Consider the following 23,824-nt stretch of genomic DNA (forward strand, 5'->3'; position numbering starts at 1 on the left):
CAGTTCTAGCCATGTGGTGGGCTAGATACTTGAAATGTATTTTAATTGATTTAAATATCGAAAATACTGGATAAAATGACTTTTTAAATGGATCACAGACTTGGCTTGAATGTGAGTGAAACCAAAAATACACAGAAAGTAAACCAAGAACACAGAAAGTAAGAGCAATACAACAGAAGCTGACTAGCTATAGATGTTAACTTTCCATTGGATGACTGACTATACAGGGAAAAGGAAAAGTCCAGGGCCTGCCAAAAGGGAGTAAATATGAGACCATACATCTCAAATAAATTAGAGACTAAGAAGGGCTATACCCATAATCTGAGAACATGAAAATCTACTAAAGAGAACAGAGAAATACCTGTCTTGAACTTGATACTCAGAGGTAGGAAGAATTAAAAAACGGCTCCACTGAGAATTAGCAACCACAAGCTAACCTTCATCAGGGCTTCTGGTCAAAATTAACACTTACTGGTGTGATGTGCAAAAACCTCAAGAAGATAATTCTATTTAAAGTGGTCCCAGAAGTCATCACCACCTGAACCCACTGATCAATCTTGACATCACTACTGTGGAACAACAAAACATTATGTTTATCCTGATGTAATATGCTCACAGCATCACCTGTGAAGTGCTCACACCACGTCAGTCAGTAATGATGTGTCACAAACTGCCCAAAACTTAGTGCCCTAAACCTGCAAGCATGTGTTATGCTCCCAGATTTTGTTGTTAAGCAATCGGGACAGAGTACAAAGGAGGAGGCTTGTCTTCATCACGATGTCTCTACACACTCAGCTGGAAGACAGGGAGGCTTAGGGGCTTCCTCACCTCACAGAGAGGGTCACAGACCCCTCAAGTGAACAGAAACAATGCCTTACATGTTGAGAACGTGATTTACAACAACCACAAAGAAAACCGTTTATCTTATAGGATTAGAGGGACTAGATGAACAAATTAAGCCACATCAAGAGAAAAGAACCAAACCAAGCCATTTCACAGGACAGTTGACTCAGTTTTTCAACATGCCAAAGGCTCTAATGTGGATGGGGGAAGAAGAAACCATTCAAGATAAAAAGACTTAAGAACCAAATCAATGTATTAGATTTCTTTGAATTCTGCTTGGAAAAAAACATACTATAAAGGCATTCTGAGGACAATTGGGGTTATCTAAATATGCCTAGGCTAGTCAATGCAAGGAATTATGGTGGCATGTGAGTACTCACTATATCATTCTGTTTATCAGCATAGTAAGAATTTTTTTATAATAAAACTACAAAATAAAATACAAAATGTGGCTCCAGATGACTCGTGTCCAAAGGCAACTGCAAAAACATACATCGATCTTTCTGAGGGAACAGAATATAAACCCAGCCCTCAATAGAACTGTCTTCCAAAAAAACAAAAAAATGAAGGGAAATAAAATTCTTAGAACTAAAAGAAAACAAAAATAATGCATATCAAAATCTGAGAGATTCACCCAAAGCTGTACTTAAGAGGAAATTTTTTAGTCTTCCATTTTGCTCCATCAGACAAAGATGTTTCAAGTAAGCTAAGCGTTCACTTGACTGAAAAAAAGAACAGCAAAATAAACCAGTAAAATAGAAAGCAAGACATAATCAAAGCAAGAACAGAATTTTTTAACTAAACTTTAAAAAAGAACATGTAATAGGACAATAACCAAAGTTACTTTGGAAAGGTGAACCACTGACACGATTAATCAAGAATAAAAAAAGGGGAAAACATTGTGAATTAAAATGCCAGGGGCGCCTCCGTGGCTCAGTGGGCTAAGCGTCCGGCTTTTGATTTTTACTCATGTTATGATCTCGGGATCTTGAGATCAAGCCTCACGTAGGGAATCTGCGCTCAATGGGAGTCTGCTTGAGATTCGGTCTCTCCCTCTCTCTCCCTATGCCCCTCCCCATGCTCATGCTCTCCCACTCTCTCTCAAATAAACAAAATCTTTAAAAATAAAATGCCTTAAACTCTGGACAGTACAGAAATTAATGACGACGTATATGAACAACTTTGTTAATAAATTTGAAAAACTGGATGAAATAAATTCCTAATATGTGGGAATATATATATAAGTGTTGTGTGTGTATATATTTATATGCACATATATATTTATAAGTTATATACATAACTTATACATATTTATTACATATTTATAAAAGCAAAAGACTGACTCAAGAAGAAATTGATAACTTGAAAACACCTATATTCACAAAGGAAATAAGATCAAAAGTCAAAAAGACAGGAAAGGGCAGAAGCTAAAAATCAAGGGCTACACATGCCTTTATGGTTTTACAGACACTTCGACCATTCAAAAAACAGATTCCAAATTTTAACATAAACTCTTCCAGTAGATTTAAAAAAGAGACTAGTCTCCAATTCATTTTACAAAACTCCATAATACAGACACCAAAACCTTACCAGGATAATTACAAGTCAGTCTCATTCATGAACACTGATTCAAGAAACCTAAGGAAATGTTAGCAAAACTGAATTCAGTGATGTATAAAAAGATACTGTATCATGTGGCTAGGTTTATTCCAGAAAGCATGTTTAACACTATAAAACAAAAAGACACACATAATAAACCCCAACAACAGATTACAAGAGAAAAACAAAGTGGTGATATCGAGTTATTAAAAAAAAAACACATAAGATAAAATTTGGCATTCATTCATGATAAAATCCCTTAGCAAACTAGAAAAGGAGGGGACCTTCCCTGCCCAGTAGTGGGCAGCCACTAAATAAACTTGTTTATATAGTATACAAACATTATACTTAACGATGAAATGCTGAAAGCCTTCTTTTAAGTCCCAGAGAATACAAGAATAGACAGCCCTGAGGCACCTGGGTGGCTCAGTCAGTTAAGTGTCTGCCTTTGGGTCAGGTCATGATCTCAGGGTTCTGAGATCCAGCCCTGCATTGAGCTCTCAGCTCAGCAGGGAGTCTGCTTCTCCCTATCACTCTCTCTCTCTCTCTCTCTCTCTCTCTCTCTCAAATAAGTAAATAAAATCTTAAAAAAAAATGGACAGCCCTTTCAAACAATGATTTGGAGAAGCTAATCTGTAAAAAGAGGAGTGGGGTGATCTTTTTAAAAAGCAACTTTAAAAAAAATTGAGAAAATCTAAGAGAATCTATGAAGTGTTGGTAGAATTAACAAGAACTTAAAGGGTCTCTGGACCAAAAAAAAATTCTTTTTAATATATAAAGTTCATTAGATTTGTATACACCAATAACAATGAGAAAAATAAATGTTGAAATGGATCCAATTTACAATGGCAACAAAAATATAAGGCATATAGGATTAATTCTAAAAAAAACTACAATTCTTTTTGAAGAATGTTCTAAAGGAAATTTAAAACCACCGAAACAATGGAGAACTGGGGAGAGAGGTCCTTCAGGAAGATGAGGGGAGGCCGACTGGGGAATGCAAGAAGAGAAGGAAAACTGGCCCTGAGAACAAGCAGACCACAGTCCAGAGCCAGGGCGGAGAGTCGAGCTGGATGACAACAACAATGCCTGAACACCCATCTCTTCTAACTACCGTAAGTGGCTGTTGCTCTTTATCCAGGACAATCTGGCCTCACTTCAATTGTCCTGTCTCACGGATAAAACTTACAACATCTAATTACCAAATGTCCCAGCTTCTTGAGAGCAGCCTATCCAGGACTGACCCCCACTTCCCTAACCCCTCTTAGAGTCTCCCAGGACGCACCCAAACCCCCGTTATCTTTCCATGAGGCTCCTGAGGCACTCAGGAATATATGCATTCTCTGTGGCCTGTAACAACCCAAACTAAATAAACCCAACTTGTATCATAAGTGTGCTCTTCATCTGTGGTCAGTGTGGGCTTCAACAAGGCAAAAACTGTTCAAATTAGTTACTTATTTTTGTTTACTATTTCCCTTTTATAATTATCATCTGTCTCACAGAAAATATAAAAGGTAAATAATAATAAAAAAAAGACCCCATGATTATAACAACAAAAAAGAAAAACATCTTAGGAAAAAGCGTGGTAAGAAATGAGTTTACTGATGTCCATAATAGCCAAAATAAACACAACAGCCAAGAAAACTCTGAAAAAGAAGAGTACTGAAGATATACTAATCCTAAAAAATAATAAAGCAGTATAGTGTTGGGGCATTAATAGAAGGATCAATGAAAAGAATAAAAACCCCAGAAGAAGAACCACAAACCCTATACCTAAAGGGATTCAGCACATAATGAAAGAGGTATCTCCAATCCATTGGGGAAGGTAACTGTAATGGTTAATTTTATGTGTCAACTTGGAGAGTGTTTCTGGATGAAATGAACACTGAAATCAGTGACTTTGAGTAATGCGGGTAGGCCATCAGTTGAAGGCGTGAATAGAGCAAAAAGACCAGCCTCTCCAACGAAGAAGGAATTCTCCAGCAGACTGCCTTCAGACTTCATCTCCACTATCAGCTCTCCTGAGCCTCCAGCCTGCCGCACTGCACATTTGGGACTTGCCAGCATCCGTAGTTGTATACGCCAATCCCTTACATTAGATCTCTTTATCCTAACAAAATACACACACACACACACACACACACACACACATTCTGTTTCTCTGTAGAGCCCTAACACAACAGCCTACACAAGAGAAGGCACTTAAAGACCTAGCAAAGAAACAATTAAGCTGGATTAGGGTAAGTGAAATGAAAAATGAATCCATGAAAATACTACAAAGTAATATGAGAGAGTTCCTTTGTAAATTTTGGAATATGGAAGTCTCATACTCCCACTAAATAAAAATCCAGAGATCTTAAAAGAAAAGATTAATAATTTTGAGTACACAATTTTTTTTAATTTAAAAAGCCCCTCTGCATGACCAAATAGATAAATAAATCATAATTAATGTCAAAAGATAAATGACAAAATGGGGGAGGGTGGTTAGTAACTCACAAAGATCCAGTCTCCCTATATATATATATATATATATATATATATATATAGGTTTATTACATCAATTTTTAAAAGAGCAACAACTTAATAGAAAAATGCAAGATAAAAAGATATGAATTCACAATAAAAAGGAAAGGAAAAGCAAATGCTTTTAAGGATATAAGACATACAACACAACTCAAAACAAGATAAATGCAAATTAAAATTACATTATCAGATTGGCAAAAATCCAGAAGCTTAGCAAACCATGCTACCGGCACATGTAGAGGCAAACAGGGACTCTCACATATTGATGGTGTGAGTATAAACTGGTACAACCCCCCTCAAAGGAACAATCTGGCAGTATTTACCAAAACTAGAACTGCATCTACCCATTGACACACTAATACCACTTTCAGGAACCTGTCATACACATATGCTTGCAAATTTATGAAATGAGACATACACAAAGTTTATCACGGCAGCCCTGTTTGATTTGCAAATAATTAAAAACAGTCTAAATGACCATCAAAAGAGTATTCATTTCATAAAATGAAAGGAAGCTATGAAAAAGAATGAAGGGTTGCTTTAAGATCTACAGAAACTATACTTCAGGGTGTGGGGGAGGAGGGTGACACTGTGTATGGTACAGCACCTCACTATTTGTGTAAAAATAGAGTAAAAATTAAAATACGGCATCTTGCTTCTTTGTATAAAGATCCTCCGGAAACCTGCACAATAAACTCCTGAAGTGGTTGTCTGGCAAAGGGTGAGGCCGGTGGTGGAGCAGGGGGAGGGCTGTGCTGGGAGATTTTTATTTGTATTCTTTCCCTTGTACTTTTTCATCTTTGCAACATATGAATGTATGGATGATTCAAAACAGAACACTTTAACAGATGTTAAAGACAAGAGTGAGGTATCTTAATGGAACCCTAAAATTATTTTTTGTATCAATCATATTAACAAAAGCCACAGAGTATTATTTGCTGATTGATTCCCAAATATAAAAATCAATACACTATGCATGCTGTTTGGAAACAAAAGGAAAGGCTGCAGAAAAGAACGTTTTGTCTGTTAGGAACTACCGGCTCTACTGGTTCACTACATTATATATGGCTGAGCGTCTTTGGTTTTTCAACATATGTGAATTCGGAATGACAAATTCTATTATTAAAATTCAGTTTGATTTTGAAAATATTCTGTTGGTTATTTTTACTTTGTTTTGGGATAGAGTTTGAGGGGATTACAGTTTGGGGAGGCAATAACCGCACCTAAAATGCTAAATCTTATTTCCTAGACAAACTTTCCAAAGCTATCTGAACATCTAACTCCCTAAAAACCAAAGTTGTTCCTATCACACAAGACCCTCTGATTCAGCTACCTGTCTCTGACTTCCACCTTGTCGTCCCATAAGGAGCGTAATGAAACTTAAAAAACACTTAGACATTCTACAGGTAGGGAGCATGAAAACAAGAAAAACTTTCCAACATAGTATGAAGAATTTTTGTCTTCTTCAGAATACACAGAAATGACAGTATTTATGTCAGAGAGTCATGGTTATAGAGACAGTATTTCCTACCATATAATTTACTACATTCAAATCAATAAAATAATGGTACCAAAGCATAAAACAGACCTAAACGAAGCACATTAAAATAGTATTCATTAAAGTAAGATTTCACCTGTAGTATGCTTTAAATATTTAAATCTGAAGGATATTAAATAACTGATTGCCATGTGGTAGAAGTCATCAGTGAATGCTTCATAAAGGAAATAAATTTGAGCTTGGTCTTGAAGGAAATGACAGGCCCTCGGAATCCTTAATCAAACTGGTTTTACAATCAGAGATTCATTTTAGCACTAAAGTAAAATGACTAATGTAATCTCTCTCTTCAGTTCTTCTTAAATTTTGATGGCATGACAAAACATTCTATGTCTACCCAGAAGTTCAATAAGGTTCGGAAAGCCCTTGAAAAAGCCTGTAACTCTATATATCATAAACCCAGACATAAACCTCACTTAAAAAAGAAATGATATTGGAAGGTTATTTAATTCTCCCACATCTTAATAAAAGACTAGACCAAATAACTCTGAAATAATATACATTCTTGCCTCTTATACATCCCTTTATATAATACCAGAATATTTGAGAACATACGCAAAAAACAAGATCCTACAGGATCTTCTATCTCAGCTGTTGTTTTAACATGTTTTGTTTAAAGTCATAAACTCTTGGGGCACCTGGGTGGCTCAGTCAGTTAAGCGTCTGCCTTCAGCTCAGGTCATGATCCAGGGGTCCTGGGATAGAGCCCCACATCGGGCTCCCTGCTCGGCGGGGAGCCTGCTTCTCCCTCTCGCCTTCCTCCCCGTTTGTGCTCTCTCTCTCTCAATCAAATAAATAAATAAGATCTTTAAAAAAAAAAATAAAGTCATAAACTCTCTTTAGGACTCCTGAATATGTCATATGGGAAAAGACTCCAATGAATCCAAGAAAATACTTAAGAAATCAGCTGAATTAAAATTAAGCTTCATATATTTACATATACCTTGCTTAGCATCAACAATCTCTTTAAGATGTGCTAGACATGCTTTAAAAACTGAATAACCAAGTCATTGTCTTCCCTCTCTTCACTACAGCATCCCATGAAAAATTAAGAAAGAAAAATATGAAATGTAAAGTTACATTCTGATGCTTATGACTAGAATAGTGCTATGAAACATTTATCTGGATTCAGAATACGAGTCCTGAGCTCACAGCACCTTTTAGATCACTCAGTGACAATCTCTAAAACAAGATGAGACTGAATCATTTTATCAAATGCATATGTACTATTTTTCTACAAATCACATAAGCTGAAATATATGGCCCAACAACATAAAAGAATATTTAATGAGGCTAATTTAAACTACGAACTGCTTAATATTCTTGAAGTACATGATTCCCTTTAGTATTTTAATATATTGTAACTGAAGTGATTATCTGTCTATAAGCTAGTTTAAGAGGAATAACACTGCCAAAGGCAACAATGTTTTGATATAGTAGCACTTATCATTAAAACAAAAACAAAACAAACAAAAAAAGCTCAAGATAAAAATACCATGAAGGTGGCAACGAGCAAGATTAAGTGATCAACAAAACCATTTTTCTGAATGAGCCTATTCTTCCCACTCCTCAATTTCAAACATCCATCCATAAGCAAACAGTTTAGATTAGGTTCAGTTTTACCCTTTTCTCAAAACTACCTTTTTTCCCACTGAGAAGAGAATTTTTTAAGCAGGACGGGAAGAGGACTCCGAGCCCAGTGTGGCAGACCTGGGGGACAGCTCAGAGGCCTGGGGGCCCGTGGGGCGCTCACCTGCTGCGGCTGGTACCTTTGCTGGGACTGGGACGGCAGGTACTGGGCCTGTGGCGGGAGGTGCGGAGGCTGCGGCTGCTGGTTGTAGTAAGGCTGCTGGCCCTGCTGGCAGTAACCACTCACACCTTGCTGTCCATACTGAGGGGGCATCTGTCAACAAGTCAAGCAAAACAGGCGAGAAAGTCAAAATGGGCTAATTCAATGAAATCAAACATGGTTTCGATTCAGCAACATGAAGTGGGCTCTTTGCTAAGCAATTGAATTCAATATTTTTACTCTTCTCTCTCTTTACATAAATCATCATACTGCCTTCTATTCACATATTATCAGCGTTGACTTTTTTAAAAATAAGATTTCATCAGATAATCAAGTATAGATAACCTCATAAAAATCCAGTGGGGGGAAAAAACTCTCCTAACACTGACATGAAAAAATAGCCTCTGCTGAGTTGGTGAATCACTATATTGTACACCTGAAGCTAATAAAACGCTGTTAAGAAAAAAAAAATACCCTCTGCTAAGAAAGTCGTTATGTTAATCCATTCTCCTGCAACACTCAAAATTAAAATGAACTCCCACCATCCAAGCCCACTTACTAATATTCTGTAGGATGCTTGTGGCTTGGCTACATGTATAGGGCATGGCTTTGTTTCAACTAAGGTCAAAAAGTCCCAACTCCATAGGAGCAGACACTATACCAGTTACATTAGCAATTCCACACACAGTTTTTGCGAAAAAGAAACTACACTGCTTTACCATCAAATACAACCCTTTTAGAAGACAGTACTATGTATATAACCCAATATAACCAACAACATGAGTTCTTAAAGGAAAGATAGTCATATCTAATATTAGAATAGTATTTTCCTACTTGATAAAACAGGTAATGGTGTAAAGCAAAGTGTGCTAGACGGCAAATGGCAGATACAGACAAAAATGGCCTAACTGAGCTTTCTCCATCTCTAATTTACACGAACCTAAAAATCCTTAAAAATATTTGCTCAAAGAAAATTCCTTCCTCATGCAATAAATAAACCATGGATGGTATTTAATTTTTTTTTTCAAATGAAAAATCTTTTTTTTTCTAATTGGGAGAGAGAGCAGCAGAGAAAAAGAAAAACAAGGTATCAGGATGGCAAAAAGCACTCCATAGAGGAGGAGAGTGAAGTCACCCTGTTAATAATACAACATGGTCCACTTGAGAATCCCAAGAACTAGAGCCCTATAAGCCCACACAGTTAAGAATTCAGTGATCAGTTCCAGATACACATTTAAAAACACAATGACTACAAAATACTGAACAAGGAAAAAGAAGGAATGGTAAAAGGAGGAAAATATTAAACACTTCGCCTCTAAGACCAATTAGCACAATAATTCGTAATACATACAACGAAGTAAAAGGGGAAAATGCAAAAGCTAAAGTTCATTTTCTTTGTGACCTGATTTAGATTACTGTCAAGGCCTGTCAGCAATGATCACAAACATTTGGCCACAATGGCTCACAAATGTCTCATCACACAGACCCTAAGTTAGTAGAACAGACAAGTTTGTATTGAAAACCATTTAACTGCACAGTTGAATTCTTTGCTTTTATTTATTTTACAGCTTGATATCTCATAATGAATGTATGTCCCTGCCATAAGCCAAGCCAAAGAATTTCCATAAAATACAACTCCACATGCTAGAGTAGCGTATACTACCACAACACATATCCTTCCGTTCAGCACCCATATGTTGATTTGATATCTAATACTATATTTCACACAAGCATCTTTGCAGTTTGATTTGAAGCAGTTAGGATAACACTTTTGCCAGTGTTAAAATGACTGTAAAGCTCAATCAACACAGCCAGAAACTCCCCTATGAATTGCACTTTAATATGTTGACTTTCTGGTTTACAGAAACCTTTACACACAATATGAAAGTGTCGTTTGGGGAGGGGGCTCTATTTTCTAAGACAGACAACAACAGGGCTTGTTGTAGGCAGCAACTAACACTAGAGCAGCCCTGAACTTATTAGAATCTGTTACCATCTATTCCAGCTCTGAAGAGCTTAGGGACAAGTGGGGGTGCAGAGGAAGCACGGTAGGGTGGGTGGGAATGTAAGCAAATTTTCAACAGAACCACAGCAACAACCCGCAGAGCACAGCAAAATTCAGAGGAGAAACCATCAAAAAACTTTTGCTTGGGAGATTTTACTACTGTCTTCCACAATTAAAACCCATTTGCTCTCCTTTTAGATACATGGCCTAATTCACTTGGTACTCACCTAAGGGACACCTCCCCCACCGTGAGCCTGGGACGAGGTGATTTCTAACCCAGTACAATCGGGCCAGCAGTTAGAACTGGGTCCCAGTGCCAATCTACTGAATCTGGTCTGCTGTCCTTCCGTGGGAGCCACACTGCAACAGAGATCACTAAACTGTTGAGCGAAAGAGTCTCTGGGTTGGAAATGTGCGAGATCTAAATCCAAGTCCTACTGTGCCTCACTTGTGTGAATGTGGTCAATTACATTAACGATTTCCATCTCACATCTCCATCTATAAAACAGGGCTACTTTCTCTATTAATTCATATTAATATTATAACCAGCAATATAATAATCCTACCTGGAATGCTACACAGATGCTATTATTTATTAAACAAGTTGTAGAGCTATCTCTAAAATATTAATTATTTCCTACGTTTTATCTTTAAAAATCAATTTCTAAATATAATACCTCAGTTGTCTACAATTAAAGTCTAATTCTTTAATGATCAATATTGCTTTTGTTTTAATCAATTTAGATGCAGGGCTTTCACAGATCTATTATATGCTTTTCTGATATCTTAAACCAGTCATTATTATGAAACATAAATCGACAGATTGAGCCATAATACACTGAGAACCTCAGAGCCTCTGGTTGAAAGCCATGCACACAAGCCCCACAGCGTAACTCTGGTCTCCCTCTGCCGTCAGTCTTACCCGGCCACCAAGGCACTCAGCCATGGCTCATCACTCTGACCTCTATCCTGAGCAGAACCTGCTGAGGACTGAGAAACCCATGACGGTTAAAAACAGGAAGGCCCAGGGAACTTGTCCTATGAGGGAAGCACGCGAGCTTTGACTGCCTCAACTTTTGTAAAATCAATTTTGGCTACTGAGAGTCTTCTTGTTTATGTCTTAGTTCTCAAACACACTCAGGCTAAATAAGATTACCAGAATGTTGGATGCAAGGGAAATTTAACCAAGAGTTACTGAGCACCAGGAACCAAGTGAGGGGAGTTGGGGTCACAAAGCACTTCTAGCTCAGATACCACCCCCTCCCTGACCAGCCTAACGAGCACGGCCCCAGTCGTCTTTCTCAGGCCATTTCCAATTTTATGTTACCACAGGGGAGATGATAGGAGTTAGTTAACGCCTTAATTATGTGTTGTGTTTACTGTTTGTCCTTATCACTGGACTCTACACTCCCACATTCCTGGAATGCCTCCTGGAAGAGGGACTGCCAATCACTAAATGTTTGTTGAATGAATGGATGTTGTTCAGTGGATTACTAAATCAAGTGATTATATAAAAAATTAAACGAGTGAAGGAACACCTCATAAAAATGGAATCACTTGCACTACACAACTCTTTGAAACACGTATGTCCAGCTTCTTCCAACAGCCAAAACACTGAACTTCATGCTCACAGCCGCACAGCACTCTCAGCTATTAACTACCAACCCTCTAAGTCATTATTACCCAGCGAATGTTCTGGACCTTTATCATGGTTTGAATAAAAAGATCACTACACTAAACTAAATGGAAATCTCCAGAAAATTCTTGAGATCAGAGCTTTTCTGTTATCTAACAACAAGAAAAACAAGAATTTATTTCACTCATTTCTAAATAAAGAAGATCTTAGAGTGGAGCGTGAGCACACGTAATAACAAAAAATTTATTCCAATTTTCCAAGAAATATGAATGCTTTCATATATTATTGGAGAGAAAGTATAGCAAAAAATGATTCATTTAAGTATTTTAGGAAATCACTCTGATTAAAAAAAAAAACGTGACTACTAACTTTTTATATCCCTGTATCATGTTAAATATTCAGAAATTCCGGGCCCATTTCTCAATTTACCGTACCCTGAACTCTTTGCTCATATTTCAAAATTGAAGAAATAATCCATGCTTGTCTTCTCTCCCGATTTCTTCCTAAAGAAGTTTCAGAAAACCGTTTCCTCACCAAGGTACACTGACCCGCTGACCCAGCAATTCCCCTTGTAAATATATACCCATGAAACACTCACATGTGTCCGAAGAAGGATATTCGATGCAATGCTATTTACAAAAGCCAGAAAGAGGACACAATCTAACACAATGGAATGGAAATGGAAATGGAAAAAAAGAGGTTTTGCTATGGCCATACAATGGAATTCTATAAAGTAGTTTAAAAAAAAAAAATGGTAGTAAAGCCTACCTAGCAAAATGGTTCAAATCCAAATAATATAATGCTGAATTTTGAAAAGAAAAGAATGCACCATAATACCATTTGTATACACTTTTAATACACAAAATAGTATATACTGTTTATGGATACATATATATAGTAAAAGTACAAAAGCACGCATTGGAAAGGAAATACGTGACATTCTCTGGAGAAGGGAGAGGATAAAAAATGGGGTGGAGCTTCAGTCTTGCCTTTTTTCCCTTTAGAAAGAGGGAGATATGAAGCAGATGTGGCAAAACGGTAACACCTAACAATCTTGGTGTAGTTACACAAATATGTTATATTTGTTTCTGCGCTTTTTTGTATGCCGAAATCATTTCATAATTTAAAATTCTGAATACAGATGTCACCTCCACCCTATCCCACATCCCCCCTGCCCCAAAAGCAGAGACATGGAAGCTGCTCCAGCAGGTACACAAGGCAAGAGACAGGCCCCAGAAGAGGGTCTGGAGAGGAAGGTGCCTTGTTGTGCTGCTTTATTTAAAGAGGCCCAGCTGGAACTTTGCTCCAGAGACCCATCCCTGATTATAATGCCAGGTGCCCTCATCTGTTCTAGGCCTTTACCTGGGGCAAGATTAGGCCAAAGACTTCATTACCGTCTTCTATGCTTCCTGCAGATTGGTAAATCTCTGACAGGAAGGACTTTATGCCAACATTTCCCGATGGCCAACTAATCTGGCACGTTAATTCACAGAAATAAATTCTATAATCAAAAAAGTTTGAGAAATAAACATAAAAATAAAACATACTAACATATTAAAGGATGTTAAAATCCTTAAGAAACCCATCCACCTTCAAATGTGGGATTTCTCAAATTTATGACTACAAACATACCACCACACCCATTGGAACATGAATTCTATAGAAAATGGGGCCTTATAATGGTGATGGGCATTAAGGAGGCACTGGATACAATGGGCACTGGGCGTTATATGCAACTGATAAATCCCTAAATTCTATCTCTGAAACTAATTTTTAAAAAGGGGGTGGTGGGAGCTGGCAGGTCAGCTCATCACTGTACTCAGAAGGCCTGACCTGTAGTAACAGCTCAATGAATATTTGTTGACTAAACCTCCTGGACTAAGTATATAAATCACATACTATAAATCATACACCATTGATGTATAAATGTAAGAGCTTTCTGCTTTGAGCTACACAATGGTCCAATCCAATGTTCTATCTCCACAGCAGCTCACAACAACATTAGAAACAGATATTACAATCCTCCTTGATGTGAGCGAGGAAGTTATGGTCCTAAAATACACCTTGGTTTCTATTACGGATCTGTCACCTCTGGATTATCTGAATCTATTTACGTTATCAGTTTTGTCCTTCCTTTTAGAGGGAAATATTTAAGATCAAAAGAAATACTTTACATCATCCTAAATTTATCAAAGACATTTTAATACAGGGAAATCATTTCACCTGGTCATCCATCATGGACACTTGGGTTGCTTCTACTTTTTGGTTATTGTAGACAATACTGCTATGAAAATGGACATATGAACATCTATTCAAGTCTTTGGATAAACACCCAGTAGTGGAACTGCTGGATCATCTGGTGGTTCTGTTTAATTCTTTGAGGAGCCACCATACTGTTTTTCACAGTGGCTGTACCATTTTATATTCCCACCAGCAGTGCACAAGGGTTCCAATCTCTTCACATCCTTGACAACACTTGCTGTTTTCTGTTTGTTTCTTTCTAATAGCCATCCTAATGGATGTGAAGTGGTATCATACTCATTGTGGGTTTGATTTTCATTTCCCTAATGATTAGTGATATTGAGCATCTTTTGCGTGCTTATTGGCCATTTGTTTATCTTATTTGGAAAAATGTATTCAAGTCCTTTGCCCATTTTTTAATTGGGTTGTTTTTTGTTGTTGAATTGTAGGAGTGCATTATATATTCTGGGTATTAATCCCTTATGTGTTATATGATTTACAAATATTTTCTCCTATTCTGTTGGTTGCCTTTTCATTCTCTTGATAGTGTTCTTTAATGCACAAAGTTTTCAATTTTGATGTAGCCCAATTTATCTTTTCCTTTGTTGCCTATGCATTTGGTTTCACGTCTAAGAAATCACTGCCAAATCTAATGTCATGAAGCTTTCCCCTATGTTTTCTAAGAGTTTTATTTTTTAAATATATATATGTATATGTATATGTATATTTTTTTAAGTAATCTCCATGCCCATTGTGGAGCTCGAACTCACAACCCCGAGATCAAGAGTCGCACACTCCACTGACTGAGCCAGCCAGGCACCCTTCTTCTAAGAGTTTTATAGCTTTAGCTCTCATGTTTAAATCTGTAATCCATTTTGAGTTTATTTTTGGTATATAGGAAAAGTTAAGGGTCTAACTTCATTCTTTAGAAAGACCTATTGTTCTTTCTCTATATAATTTTCACATCAGCTTCAGATCCTTTTGTTCTAAGAAGTACAGTTTGGTTTGGTATCTACAGTTCCCTCTAGACCTAAAGTGTATACACATTCAACTCACAGTATTTTCTGTTTATATGAAATTCAAAATCACACAAACCTAATATACAGTAATAGAAATAGCACAACACTGGTTGTGGGATATAATGAATGGCTAAAAAGAGACATGAAGGAACTTACTGGGAGTGATGAAAATATTCTGTATCTTAATTGGGGTGGTAGTTTCATGGATGTACATATGTGTCAAAACTCATCAAATGGTACACTTAAGATCTCAGCATTTTACTGTATGTAAGTTATACCTTTAAAAACCTACTAGCAGAATACGTATATATACTAAATAACTAAAGTAGTTAAACTTTTAACTTCACATGTTTTATGACATATTTATGTTAAACCATCACTGCCTTATTTATGACTACATGTAAATTCCCTACTTGATGATGACTGTTCCCAGGTGCTTAACAGGGAGTTTTCATATTTTCTACTTTACATAATCCAAAATAGTACACAGTATACTGAAATAATCACGGTGGTATGTAAATTCAAATATTTGACGAGAGTCACAATATGTACAGAAACAGTATCTCTGCAACCCAGAATTCTATTTTTAAGATTATATCTTAAGAAAAAATGTGAAACAAGTATGCAAAGATATGTATAGCAAAGAATTCACTGCACCCCCGTGAAAGCATCCCCACTTAAGAATATGGAAACTGCCTAAATGCCCATCAACAGAGACTGGATGGGGGGGGGGATTCAATATCAGCTTATTAATGAATCTCATTGTAGATAATATGTATTTAATAGCAAGAAGCATTATTAAGGTGTACCTCAATGGGTAGGAGGTTACAAAACAATATATGTAGTAAAATGCTATTTCTTAATATGAAAATCTGTGTATGTGTGGTTATCTGAACAAAGAATTAATAGCCTAAAGGAACAAACACAAAAATGTTATCTATCATTTCTTAAACCAAATCAGTGTTTTTCACGAATTTAGAACAAAATGCAATTTATTTTGGGTTATTTACTGTGGTCTATTTAAGAGTTATCAAAAAAGTGTATTATAACAATTTGCCTTTAACAGCAGAAAACTCCTTAATTTTTGTTTGTTTTTCATCATAGGCTTGAGCCCCTCCAGATAAATTCCACAAAATGGAAAGGGAAAAAGCATAAGAAAAATCCCAAGTTCACAACAGTTAGATTTTAGTCATTACTGTGGCAAATTCTGCTGGCTTCCAATTTCACAGAAAGATCAAACACTGTTTTTCATGCATAAGAGTCAGACTGAAAATTCCCCACAGCAAGGAATTCAGATGCTAAGCCGATGTGTGGCTGAACCAATTGCATGAGGAAATTTTATTATGTCAACATGTCCAGTCAGAAATAATGTGCTAGAAGGTAATAAATAAAGTTTACAAGGTCAAGATCCTACAACTGCCATAATCTACAATCCCTTAAGCTAAGTTCCCAATTGAGACTTCTAAACAATTTAGGTCTCTTTTTTTTTTCCTCACTTTCTTATTTTAAAAAGAAAAATAAACACTGTCCTTAGGCTTGTCTAAGAAAGAAACCAAAACAACAAACCTCCACAATTTCCTGAAATTACTCCTTCATGCTTGAAAAACAAGAAACTATCAACAAATGTATACTGGGTGCTTACTGTATGCACGGTACACTCAAGCTAAGTTCCTGCAAATACTGTCCAGCTTCCCTCGAGTAAGAAAAAAGTCTACCCAGAGTTGAAGAAGGAGTTGGCAAAGCATTCAAGGGTCAAGCAGTGTCTTAAACACCAGAACAGGCTTGATGAGCAAACCACACAAACAAGCCAGTTACACAGTTCACGTTGCTATGGAGCACACTTCCGTTTGGTCTATGTCCTTATTCCTCACACTTCCGTTTGGTCTATGTCCTTATTCCTAACAGATAACTTCCGGGCCACAAACTGCTGTTTTATGGCCTGAAAACTAACCAACATAATCCAGGCTAATTTAACCCTCTCCTTTAGTTTAGAAGTTTTTTAAATTCTTATCAAAAAAATAGATTTTTTTTTTACAAATTTAACTATTATGTAAAATTTTAAACATATACAAGAGTAAAGAGAATAGTATTAAAACCCACAGTTGAAGTAATTATCAACTTAAGGCCAAGGTGGTTCCATCTACAGCCCCACTCACAGTCCCCATCCCAGCTTCTATGCCATCATATCATCTCACTGGAAGATCATGGTACCCTGCAGCTCCTCAGTCTCGTCCGGGGCCTCAAAATAAATCACATGCAGGGGACCCAACCCAGGTGTCCTGTCTGGAGCCAAACCCAATGGAGTCCACCCAAAATCAGTCCAACCAACCCACAGACCCATGGGTAGAAAAATAAATACTTGTTGTAAACTACTGAGACTTTCAAGTTGATTGATTTGTAGCATTATTTGGCACTAGTTACCTGAAACTTAATAACAAATATTAACAGCAGATTTCCTTGGATGAATAGAAGATTGTGGATTTTTCACTTTTTGTGTTTTCTACATTTTCTTTTTTCTTGTATTTTAATTCCAGTGTCATTAGCACAGTGTTCTATTAGTTCTAGGTGTACAGTAAGTACAGTGAGTCAACAATTCTACACCTGACTCAGGCTCATCCTGGTAAGTGTCCTCCTCATTCCCATCACCTCTTTCCTCCATCCCCTCGCCTACTTCCCTTGTGGTAACCATCAGTTTGTTCTCTAGAGTTAAAAGACTAAATTTCTTTGTGATTCGTGAAATAAAGCTGAAAAGTTCTCATTTGCCACCTACGTATGTAAGTCTTTCCTCATGACACACGTGTTTAGTAAAACTCCCTTGACAGATTATAAACATAAACACAGTGAAAATAATATACCTACAATCTCTCTTGGACTTCTTTACAATTATTAATTGCCTACAAAATTTCACTGCTTACTCTTAAGTCCAACTGCTCTATATTTATCAAATCACAGCTTAAGCGAATACTAGGTCAGACAATGTTCTGCAGAGTGAATATTCTATATGGCTGTGGGAACTAAATGGTAGTGCCTCTTGTGACCTCAATTTCCAAAAGTCAGGGATAAGTCCTGAACAGCCTTTATTTCCTCTTTATAATCATTATCATTCTATTATCCATGAATTTATTTATACCCCTTTTAAATTAATTTATATTTCTAGTCCATGCTACCTCTTGAGGGTAACCAGTTCTGGAACATTATTATCCATTTCATAAAGTGGTACATCCTTTAATTTTCATAAAATTAACTCCAAACTTCAAGGAGTGCCCCCTAATGCCAGCACACAGAATTTGAGTCACAAATGTATGTACTGTCTATCCCACTCTGCCCCTTGATTTTTCACTGGCTTATCCAAATGCTTGCACTCTGCCAGTCTTCACTGTGGAGGAGCAGCTAAAATAGCATGAATGCTTCCTAAGGCACAGCAAGTCTGGCCACACGCAAGGCTAAGATGACTTTTCTAGACACTTTTTTCAAAAAGCTGCTAGTACACATTTTGTATTCTCTTCTCTACCTCCTAACTAAAGCTGTTTTCACCTTTCCTCCCAGGTCAGCCAATTAGAGGAGATTTTGTTTAAGTATTCATAAAATGTAGGCATTCACTCGCAATAAAATGCTTCCTCTCTCATTTACAACCAGTGTTGAACTAAAGTTTTACTGTACACAAAATTAACACACAAGTGTATAATTGTAGTTTTATGCTCAAGTGCCCTAATTATGCACTTTAAAACACTTTCTTCCCAAGGATCCATCGAGGGCATTCGATATCACAGATCTATAAAGGCTACAGTACGCTTTTTGATAAAACAGAAGCATAACAGGAAAAAATTTGCAGCTTCGGAGAAAAAGTCTGTGTGCAATGCACAAGATGATAAATCTCATTCCAAAAATTTTGGCCAAAAAAGACAGCATATTTCCAATGTATATAAATTTGGTACTGGGGGACAGAAGGGGAGTGTGTGCCTAAGAGCAAGAGACTTAATTCACACTGCTTATTCTTGAAGAAAACAGAAGCAACATACAGAAACAAGTAGTCTAAAATCTTTCATAAACTATCACAGGGGAGAAAAATACATCCAGGAGCCTACATGCCTTATTTATATAATAACATAAGCAAGGAAAAAAATTAACAGTAAAACGACCATGCTATTTCTAACACGGAAGCTCTGACATCTAGATTACCAGCATTTACATTTAAAACAAAATCAAAAATAAGTATTTTCCATACAAAACATATGCAGTCAATTTTAAATTAGAGAATCCTAACTATGGAAATACACTGACATGACATGCACAAAGCTCTACTTCTATGGAGGTCACAGTGTATACAGAAAGCAATGAAGGGCTCTGAAGGCAATCTATAGTAATAAATAGGTCAATTCTGCTCACAGAAGCAGCATTTTCCTAGAAAAAGCTACTTGAAAAGAAAAAGGAAAGGAAACAAGAAAAAGGTTTGTGCGGCCTCGCAGGGGTGCAGCCATCGCCATCCAAGAGAGCACGTCCCCAAGAAAACAGGCACGCTATGTCATTTGCTTAGGGATGAATTCATCTCACTGGAAATCGATTTGGAGTTTCCACCTCTCCTGTTATATTACGGCCCAAACTGCAACAGGTAGTTCGGGATCAGTGAATATAATCTCTGAGTTGTTTCAGTTAAACACACACACACACACACACACTACACACACACACACACAAGGGGCACCTAGGTGACTCAGTTGGTGAAGCAGCCAACTCTTGATTTCAGCTCAGGTCATGATCTCAGGGTCATGAGATGGAACCCCAGGAAGGGCTCCATGCTCAGCAGGGAGTCGGCTTGAGAGTCTCTCCCTCAGCCGCTCCCCCTACACGTGTACTTGCTCTCTCTCTCAAATAAATAAACAAATAAAATTTTAAAAAAATACAAGAAGATTGCAAGATCAAAAGTCGAAACAGTACAACAGTACCCCACACACATGTTACAACAGCAGGGGTTTCTAATAAGACTTTAAAATAAGTGTCAGGCTACAGGATGTTCATGTTTTTAAAACCCACCCACTTGGACCACCTGTACATGTGAGGGTACCATTTACTGCAGGTAAAATGGGAAACATTCAGCAAGGACAACTGATGGGAACTGAAGAAGGAGCTGCTTGCCCAGCTGCCCTTCTGGCCAGAGATTTCTATTTTTATAAAGCACAAAAAGAGGAGCCAAGAGCTTTACCACTTTCCTATATAAACCCAGCTGCCAAAATGGATGTGCCAAAGGGGAATTTCAGAGAATTTTAAAGAGATAACCTTTGCTGAGGCTGCAATGTCAACTCTGCAACCGCATGACTGCAGCATGTGCAGTGAATGCTAGATTGAAAAGACTGTTCTATTCAAGATAACTATGGAGTGGGGGACACAGAGAAAACAGGGATTTACCAGAGTAAGACCAGAATTGTAAAACAGCCAATGGAGAAACAAGTAACTGGCATCTTCTATGGAGGAAAACTCAATGGTGGAGGGACAAGAGGAGGAAGACTGCTCACTGCAGACCCTTCCTAGCTCGGGGATTTCATACATGCATATCAATGACTTCGCGCGCGTGCGCGTGTGCGTGTGCGAGAGAGAGAGAGATTTTTTTTAAATACAGCTTTGAAGTTCTTCCTTTTTTCTTTTTTTTTAATGAAAGAGGGGGGTGCCATGTGATTGCACTGTTACCAACAACCTAAAGCTCACCCTTTTAGGGTGAGGGTGCTAATTACTTCTATATCCTTCCTATATTGTTTTTTCTCTCCTACCAGAAAAAAAAAAAAGAATTCTTAAAACTATATTGTATTAAAACATGAACCTTTAAAAATGTACAGTCTAACTGTTCCATGAGATTTTTTTTTAAGGGAGAAATATGTACACATTAATCTATCTACCCTGAACTTTAAATGACGCAAATGGTGGAAAACATATGAACGGAGAAAAATAATAGCACTGATAATGTAAAATGGTCAGCCTTCTCCACATACCATGGCCAAGGCCCAAACCTGGCTATTAAAGTCTTCCTCTGAGACTCTGAGAATTCAGTAGGCTGCAGAATCTAAGAATAGACAGTCCCAAGGGAACAACTAGTTTGGGGGCCATTACTGGCATCCTCCCTGAGTGGTGGCACGGACACTGACTGATTCAGAGGGTAGCGAGGTTGTAGGCTTTGTCCTGAGCTTCCCAGGGACAGTACAGGCTTCAGATGGCTTCAGATGAGCAAAACTAGCCGATCGTTTTATTTTTTGCCCCAACTTTCAGAATGAGCCCATAACAAATAATGAGGAGTAAATTTATAAAGGAGTCTCTTTGCATTAGATGTTTCTACTACTAACCCACCATCTATCTCTCAGTGTCTCATAGACAAAAGGTGAGACTAAAGGAAATATGTATGCACATCAGTGGCTGAAAAACTGACTTCTTACATTTTATTCTCTGGATTACAGTCTGAGGTGGGGGCAGGGGAGGGAAGGGAGATGAATGAAGATGCTCAAAACCACATCCAACACACAGTACACACATGTCGATCAATGAGCTTTTGTTTTAAACTAAAAATATATATCCGTTCCCCCATCCTCAGAAGGCTAAGCCTAATTGTGGATTACTTTATCATGCACTATTAGAACTGATAGAGATCTCAGAGATAACGGTTCAACCCTCTCCTAGGTCAAGGTCAATGAAGCTAGGTCAAGGGTTAGAAATCTGGCACCATTTCACCCAACTAGACTAACAAACAGAACGCAGCTCTCTGCTCTCCCCTCCCCTCCCCCTCCACCCCACCCCTATCCCCATGCTGATGTCACTCTCCCGTGACCCTCAGTCCCTGAACAGAGGACTGGGCGGGGGGGGGGGGGGGGGGGGGGTCACATGCAAGAGAAGCATGGAGGGCAGGCTGTAAATGGACACTCAGGCTGGAACAGGAAGAGCAAAGGACACTTTGGAGATCTTGCTCTGTTCTCAAAGAGAGTAATAGCGTGAACAGACAAGTGTTCCCTCTCTCACTGTATCTCTCTCTGTCAAATAAAGAAAATCTTAAAAAAAAAAAAAAGAACATAAGAAAGGCAAGCACGGGAAGAGGTTAAAAAAAGAGGTAAGTAAAAGGACAATGGCCACAAATGAGAACTGCGCACAATTTTAAGTTTGAAAAACTGAAGTTTAAAAACTCTTGGTGGTTTAGATTAATTTAGAAGGTATTAGGATATAAAATTTCTATCAACACAGACACCATGCTCTCAAGACAAAGTGGGAAGGAGGCGAGGGGCTCTTCATTCTGAGTCGTTTAGCACATAGACACAACTTCCACGACAAACTTGTGATACTGGGTAATAGTTTAAAAAGGAGTTCCATTCTGACGCTGAGGAAAATGAGGAAATGATGCTTTGGATACAATATCAAAGCCCTTGAAATATAAATATATTTCAAAGCAAATGTTAATATAAAAGGAGAAAATAATATAATTATTTCCCTTGAGAAAGAAGATTTGCAATTTTTTTCTTACTTCATCAGATAGAACAACAAGTGCCAAATATTCAGATTGGTTGGGAAAAAAAATAAAGGATGCTGACATTTTAAAATCATTAATAGAAAGACACCTGGGGGCAGATGGAGGAGAATTTACTCAATATAAAATTTTAACAAATTAAATGTTTCACTTCTTTCTACTGTCTCCTCTATTTATATTAACAAATGATTAAAATTAGATAGCCTAACCCACTCATTCTGAAAATCAATAAATAATCATAATTATCCCCCTCAAAACTATACTTCAACACAGATGCAATCTCAGATTGTCCATTTTTTTTTTTAAGATTTTATTTTATTTATTTATTTGACAGAGAGAGACAGCCAGAGAGAGAACACGGCAAGGTAAGTGGGAGAGGGAGAAGCAGGCCTCCCACAGAGCAGGGAGCCCGATGCGGGGCTCAATCCCAGGACCCTGGGATCATGACCTGAGCCGAAGGCAGACGTTTAATGACTGAGCCACCCAGGAGCCCCACAGATTGTCCATTCTAAGCACCTTTGCAGGCAAATCAGTACACTTTAGGGAATACAGAAGCCATTTAGCTGTTTTACTAAAACATCAAGGAGTATAAAATAATTATCCTAAGATACAGCCCTCCAGTCCAAAGACAAATAAGGATAATTGGGCTAAAAAATTTCTTATTACTCCTGAAATTAAACCATATTCTAATTCTACTTTATTTTAATTAAGAAAAATATTTCTTCCATTACTATTAAGAGGAAAAAGCTAGGTTTTAAACAGTATCCCACAACGATTTTCACTTTAATATTTAAGTTTAAAAGATGTGCTGTGTGGGGCGCCTGGGTGGCTCGGTTGGTTAAGCGTTTGTCTGCCTTCGGCTCAGGTCATGATCCCAGGGTCCTGGGATCATGTCCCAGGTTCTGCCCCAGGTCGGGCTCCCTCCTCAGTAGGGAGTCTACTTCTCCCTCTCCCCCTGCCCCTCATCCCCGCTTGCATACACTTGCACTCTCACTTGAACAGATGAATAAAATCTTAAAAAAAAGAAGACTCTCTCTGATTCCAGGCAAGGGGTATGGAATTGATGGAGATTGGTCATATTTTCTAAGCAAAGATGCTACATTCAATAATCACTCACAA

At 37.7% G+C, this 23,824-nt stretch overlaps 1 protein-coding gene across 9 annotated transcripts in view; it reads right to left on the reverse strand.

The window, feature by feature from the left end:
* Positions 1-23,824, reverse strand: part of ARID1B (AT-rich interaction domain 1B) — a 434,847-nt gene that overhangs the window by 300,545 nt on the left and 110,478 nt on the right. For all 9 annotated transcript variants that reach the window (XM_028103326.2, XM_028103324.2, XM_088023824.1 and 6 more), the window contains one exon: positions 8,274-8,423. In XM_028103326.2, coding sequence (XP_027959127.2) covers positions 8,274-8,423 — 150 coding nt within the window. The remainder of the gene's footprint in view (positions 1-8,273; positions 8,424-23,824) is intronic.

Source organism: Eumetopias jubatus, unplaced genomic scaffold (genome assembly GCF_037043125.1).
Source record: "Eumetopias jubatus isolate StellerSeaLion01/CBP00866 unplaced genomic scaffold, mEumJub1_p1.0 scaffold_6, whole genome shotgun sequence".
Classification (NCBI taxonomy): domain Eukaryota; kingdom Metazoa; phylum Chordata; class Mammalia; order Carnivora; family Otariidae; genus Eumetopias; species Eumetopias jubatus.